Source organism: Labeo rohita, chromosome 9 (genome assembly GCF_022985175.1).
Source record: "Labeo rohita strain BAU-BD-2019 chromosome 9, IGBB_LRoh.1.0, whole genome shotgun sequence".
Classification (NCBI taxonomy): domain Eukaryota; kingdom Metazoa; phylum Chordata; class Actinopteri; order Cypriniformes; family Cyprinidae; genus Labeo; species Labeo rohita.
Window position 1 is genome coordinate 4,380,523 of NC_066877.1, and position 5,861 is coordinate 4,386,383.

At 38.0% G+C, this 5,861-nt stretch overlaps 1 protein-coding gene across 1 annotated transcript; it reads left to right on the plus strand.

Moving 5' to 3' along the window:
* Nucleotides 1–2,373: 2,373 nt before the first annotated feature.
* On the plus strand, nt 2,374–4,544 carry c1ql2 (complement component 1, q subcomponent-like 2). Its single transcript, XM_051119581.1, has 2 exons — nt 2,374–3,125; nt 4,142–4,544. Exons 1-2 carry the CDS (start codon nt 2,556–2,558, stop codon nt 4,319–4,321), a joined length of 750 nt encoding a protein of 249 aa, XP_050975538.1. The 5' UTR covers nt 2,374–2,555; the 3' UTR covers nt 4,322–4,544.
* The last annotated feature ends 1,317 nt before the right edge of the window (nt 4,545–5,861 follow it).

Genomic DNA, 5,861 nt, shown 5'->3' on the forward strand with positions numbered 1-5,861 from the left:
GGAGCAAATAGCATAGCAGAAACAGAATAGTGGGACTCTTGCTTTTACATGTCACATCTCACATGTTTTTTTCCAGCCAGAATCCTTGTAAGACGGCACAAGTTTTAGATAAGACCTGAGGTAAAAGACTCACTCCCACCATAGTCTGCTAGATAGAACAGCTCACTGCCTTCTGAATCTGCCATCATCACTGCCTATGTTTACTCTCTTCTGATGAAGCACCTGTGATACACAGATCAACCTACTCAAGGTCATTCTGTACCACTGACAGAATTATCACCTTATCTCAAAACAAGAATCACTATGCAGTAATTCAGTAATTAAGGGTGCATGGTTTGCATTTCACATGATCATGCAATGGTAGTGCACTGGCATGTTCTAAGGAGATATAATTACATTTTTGGCACTTCCTTTGTTAACAAATTTAAACTAAATGATGGTGGAAAGACACAATCATACATATGTACAAACAAAATTCTCCAGCACCTCAAATGCATCAAAAATGACATAAGCAGTGCTTTTTTACTTTTATATTATATTATATTATATTCAAAATTAAAAGGGATTTTGCATTATTATTATTATGCCTGTCTTCCATGTGGGTAAAAAAGAAATTAGATTTTTTTATCTATTGTTATCTATATTTATAACAGCATATAGGGAATGTTAAATATCATGTTAAAGCTCAGATTTATATTTGGAAACAAGGTAAATAGCAAGCTGCCATTTAATTTTCTTCCACAGAAATTGATATTATACGTATTACACTGACAGTCCACTAAGTGGGTTAGTCACATGCACACACTCACAAAATCATTACCTTTATCGATTAATTTTCATTGATAGTGCAACGCATCAAACTGCATCCATTGTATCCAATGTTATGCAGTGAGGTTACTATAAGGACATCAGTGCTTTCCAAAAGGAGATTAGATTATTATAATATTAATGCAAGAGATGAAGGATTTTAACAGTAATCAGTGTCAAGTACTACTTCAAAATGTTGAAAACATTCATTAGAAATGCACAGCAAAATAATCAAAAAGTGATCAAATGTAATCCGTTACATCACATTAAGGAAGTAATCGAAATAGTTATACTACTTATTACATGGTAACCTTCTCAATACTGTCAATTAATGTATTTAGGTTGATTCAGTGATGTTTGCTAATTCAGCTGAAGTCAAAAGTTTACATACACCTTGCAGTATCTGCAAAATGTTAATTATTTTGCCAAAATAAAGATGGATCATACAAAATGCATATTATTTTTTATATAGTACTGACTGAAAAAGATATTTCACATAAGAAGTTTACATACAGTCCACATGAGAAAATGATTGTTGAATTTATAAAAATGATCTTGTTCAAAAGTTTACGTACACTTTAGTCTTATACTGTGTTGTTACCTGAATGATGCATGATCCAGATGAGATCCATCTTTTCACACTGAGGGACTCCTATGCAACTATTACAGAGGGATCAAACGCTCATTGATGCTTTTGAAGAAAACATGGTGCAATAAGTTTAACTGTTCAGGACAAACAAGGGACTCATGTAAACTTTTGAATGGGGTCATTTTTATAAATTCAGCCCTTATTTTCTCTTTGTGGATGTAAATGTCTTTGAGAAATATCTTTTTTTAGGTCAGTACTAAATAAAAAATAACATGCATTTTGTAAGATCCCTCTTATTTTGTAAAATAATTAACATTTTGCAGATTCTGCAAGGTGTATGTAAACTTTTGATTTTAACTGTATGTTTAACTTCAGTAAAACCAGGTAATTTTTAATGTTACCATTTAAGGTTGCCAGTGTATCCAATGAATACCATTGTTCTTCCATAGTGCAAATAGACAGTCAAAAACCAGAACAAAAATGTGGTACCATGCTGAAAAAAAAAATGCTAAGAGGTTGGTGCAGTCTCCACCTCAGTTATGCAAACTAAATAATGGTGCAGGGACACCATCAGCATGGACAGTGATGAACGTGAATAAATACAACATTCCTCTTTCTAATATTTGCTTAGAACTGAAAACAATGGCTAAACTTAAACCTGTTATGAATGCCAATTAACTCAATTACAAGTCTGTAGAGAGAAATGGGTTTAAAACCAATTCTGTTGAACGAGAACATATGTTTTGTTACGCTCCGATCGTTCTCTATACTTATTTATAGCTTTAGAGGAGATATTATCATCTTAGCATCGTTCATCCAAACTGCAAACGTTTTGCTACGTCAGTCAGCGCGTCTTCTCTCTCTGCACGCAACCTTCACCGCTCCGGCGCGCGTGCCAAAGCCAATAGTTTCTCTGACAACTCTGGCACAGACAGTGCTATACTGCCAGAGGTCACAAGAAGGAGGTACGGCACGTTTCTGTGTTGGTGGGGAGTGTGTGTACTTTTATATACATTTAAAAAAAAACGATTTTTTTTCCCTTGCCGTCCTTTCCAGTTCGCGTGTCACCATTTCCTCCAAAAACGAGCCGGACTTTTTAGCGCGAGCTTCCCGGGTGCTCCACAGCAAGCGAATTATTGGCGCGGTCGTGGGCATCGTCATGATCGTGGCGCTGGTCATCGCAATTCCGCTTCTGGTCCAGACCTCAGTGGTTTCAGCGCACTACGAAATGATGGGAACTTGCCGGATGATCTGTGATCCGTACAACCCCAAACCAAGCGCTACGGCGCTTGAGGTGATGCAGGATCTCAGTGCCATCCCACCATCTTTCGCTCAAGGGACTAGAGGGGAACCGGGCCGTCCGGGCAAACCGGGACCCAGGGGTCCACCTGGCGAACCGGGTCCACCTGGTCCAAGGGGACCACCTGGAGACTCCGGCAAACCTGGATTTACCGGCATCACTTCGGGAACGGCGAGGACTGAGACAGGTGATGTTGGTCCAGCGCTGGGGAACGTCAAGATCGCGTTTTATGTGGGTCTCAAGAACCCTCACGAAGGCTACGAAGTGCTCCGGTTTGATGATGTTGTAACAAATGTCGGAAATCACTATGATCCCACTACTGGCAAGTTTACGTGTCAGGTGTCGGGGATTTACTACTTCACCTACCATGTGCTGATGCGCGGCGGGGACGGAACAAGCATGTGGGCAGACCTCTGTAAAAATGGACAGGTATTTCTACTACGCTTACAGGAGCAAACACATGATGCGAGTTAAGGCTAATTAAGACTTGGGTCACCCAAACGGGGTCAAGAAAAAAGATGGAGGGTCTTAAAGAACTTTTTTCCCCAGCCTAGATAGCTTCATTTCATTTCGTTTTTAAACAGCGTTCCGCACAAAAGTTAGACAAATCACTGTTGCTTTGTAGCCGTATCTAAATCGGACGTTACATAAAATAATCTAGATGTGCAGTCCTTCTTGATCATTCTAGATTTCCACACTAGAAATATATCTAGAAAGAATTGACTAAGTGCATTAAGGTGCTGAAAGGGAATTGGGTTGCCTGAGATTTCGTCCAGAACATTCTAGGCTACTGACAAATTATTACACAAAATTGACGCTCTCCAAGTCACTGATTATTCGCATACTGATAAGATTTTATGTTCGTGTTATACGATTACTTTGGTAAATGCATCGGCTGTCAGGTTACTGCGCATGTGGTAATTACGCATATCATTACAAGATCCACAACTGATGCGTTTGAACAACTCAGTGGATGTTAATGTTCTCAGACATATTCTGTTATTTTAAATATCATAAACTGAAAAATGGTTTAAGCTTTGATTAGCAACTGGCGTTGGAGGCAAAAGTCCAAATCTCACAGGTTCTCTGGGGGATAAAGCACATAATAAACACTGCATTACGAAATAACGTGAATAATACTGTGCATTAATAAAACATTGGCTGCTGATGCTGCAGACAGGGAGGTCAATGCATGTATGACGTATTCAAATAAATACTAGTAATAATAATTTTAGCAGTAATAAAGTCTATTATTAATCATTATTATTATAAGCCATGCCTAGCAACATGACGTGATTAAAACTGATTTCTCTTGAAATATTTAACCAAGTTTACACGTTTTATCAGTGAACATCGTTTCATTTTAAGACATTTCTAAAATACAGGCCATCACAGGTGCTGCGAATTCAGTCGCACTGAATGACATTCTACGTTCATTTGAACAGGTTCGGGCGAGCGCCATCGCACAAGACGCCGATCAGAACTACGACTACGCGAGCAACAGTGTCGTCCTGCACCTGGACTCTGGCGACGAGATTTATGTCAAACTCGACGGCGGAAAGGCGCACGGAGGAAACAACAACAAATACAGTACATTTTCTGGTTTCATTCTGTATCCAGACTGAGCCGCCCTCTTCGTTTCAAACTGACTGTTGATGAATCTCCTCTCTTCGCGCGGCACACTCTCGGCACTTCTTTGTCATTCCTGTCCGTAGTGTCGCTGGGAATATAAGGGTCATCTGAACTCAGCGCCAGTGTGAGAATATGTTGTCTGAATTTGTCCCTTTTTGTTTAACGATGTCTTGTGTTTGGCTAATATACCCAATTAAAAGAAGCGCGTTAATTATACACAGTATGGTGATCAGGATACAACACTATCAGCATATCTGTATTTTCTCTAGGTGATTTTTGCTCAGATGAAAGTATTTTTCTGCATTTATGAGCCCCTAGTGGCCCCTAGTGTGATGCAATTTCTGGTATTAGATAAATTGGTTTCATGTAGATATGAACAAGCAAATTTCGTTCTAAATCTGGACAAGTGTAAACAAGTGTAAACTGATTTTAGCTCTTTGGGGGGGGACATTCACACATTTGCTCACTCATGTTTCAAACCTGTATGATTTTCTTTGTTCTGTGTAACCCAAAAAGAGATATTTTGTAAAATGTCCCAGCTTTTCCTTCCCATAACAATGAAAGTCAATGGGGTCCAATGTTGTTTGGACCCACAGCATTCTTTAAAAATATTTTTGGTTGTGTTCTCCAGTAGAAAAAAAGTCAAAAAGGTTTGGAAAAAACATAAAGGTGAGTAAATGATGAAGAGATCTTTATATGTGACCCTGTACCACAAAAGCAGTCAAGTAGCACGGGTATAGCTGTAGCAATAGCCAACAATGCATTGTATGGGTCAAAATTATCAATTTTTCTTTTATGCCAAAATCATTAGGATATTAAGTAAAGATCATGTTCTGTGAAGGTATTATTTTGTAAAATATATTAAAACTTAATTTGTGATTAGTAAAATGCATTGCTAAGGACTTCATTTGGACAATTTTAAATTTTAATTTCTCAATATTTTGATTTTTTTTTTTTTTTTGCACCCTCAGACGGCAGATTTTCAGATAGTTGTGTTTTAGCCAATTATTCTTCTGTCCTAACAATGGAAAGCTTTTTTAAATGACCCTTATGACTGGTTTTGTGGTCCAGGGTCACATATATTACCTATTTAAACTCCCAATTTAAGCTAAACTGCAAATGGTTTTATTTTAAACCTATGGCTGAGCAATAGAGTGTGTTATAGTGTGTTTCCTATTTTATTTAAATAACAATCCTTTGTGTGTGTGTGTGTGTGTGTGTGTATTTTAATGAAGTGTAGTTCAGCAGTGAACTCTGGGACTTGACGTTTGACCTCACACAGGTTCTCCTGAGATGTTCAGCGATAACACACATAATACAATGAGCATGCCAAACATCACAACCACGAAAGAGAGAAGAAGAGAATTCTGAAAGAGAAAATGATGTCTAGTGCAATCAACCAAATAAAATCCATGCATTAAAAATGGCAAAAAAATGGCAGCCATTGACACTATTCAGAAAAGCAAAAATTAGTTTATCTGGTGTGTTTTTTGAATGGTAATTGGTGCCTGTACATTCAGTTGTTTTACGTTT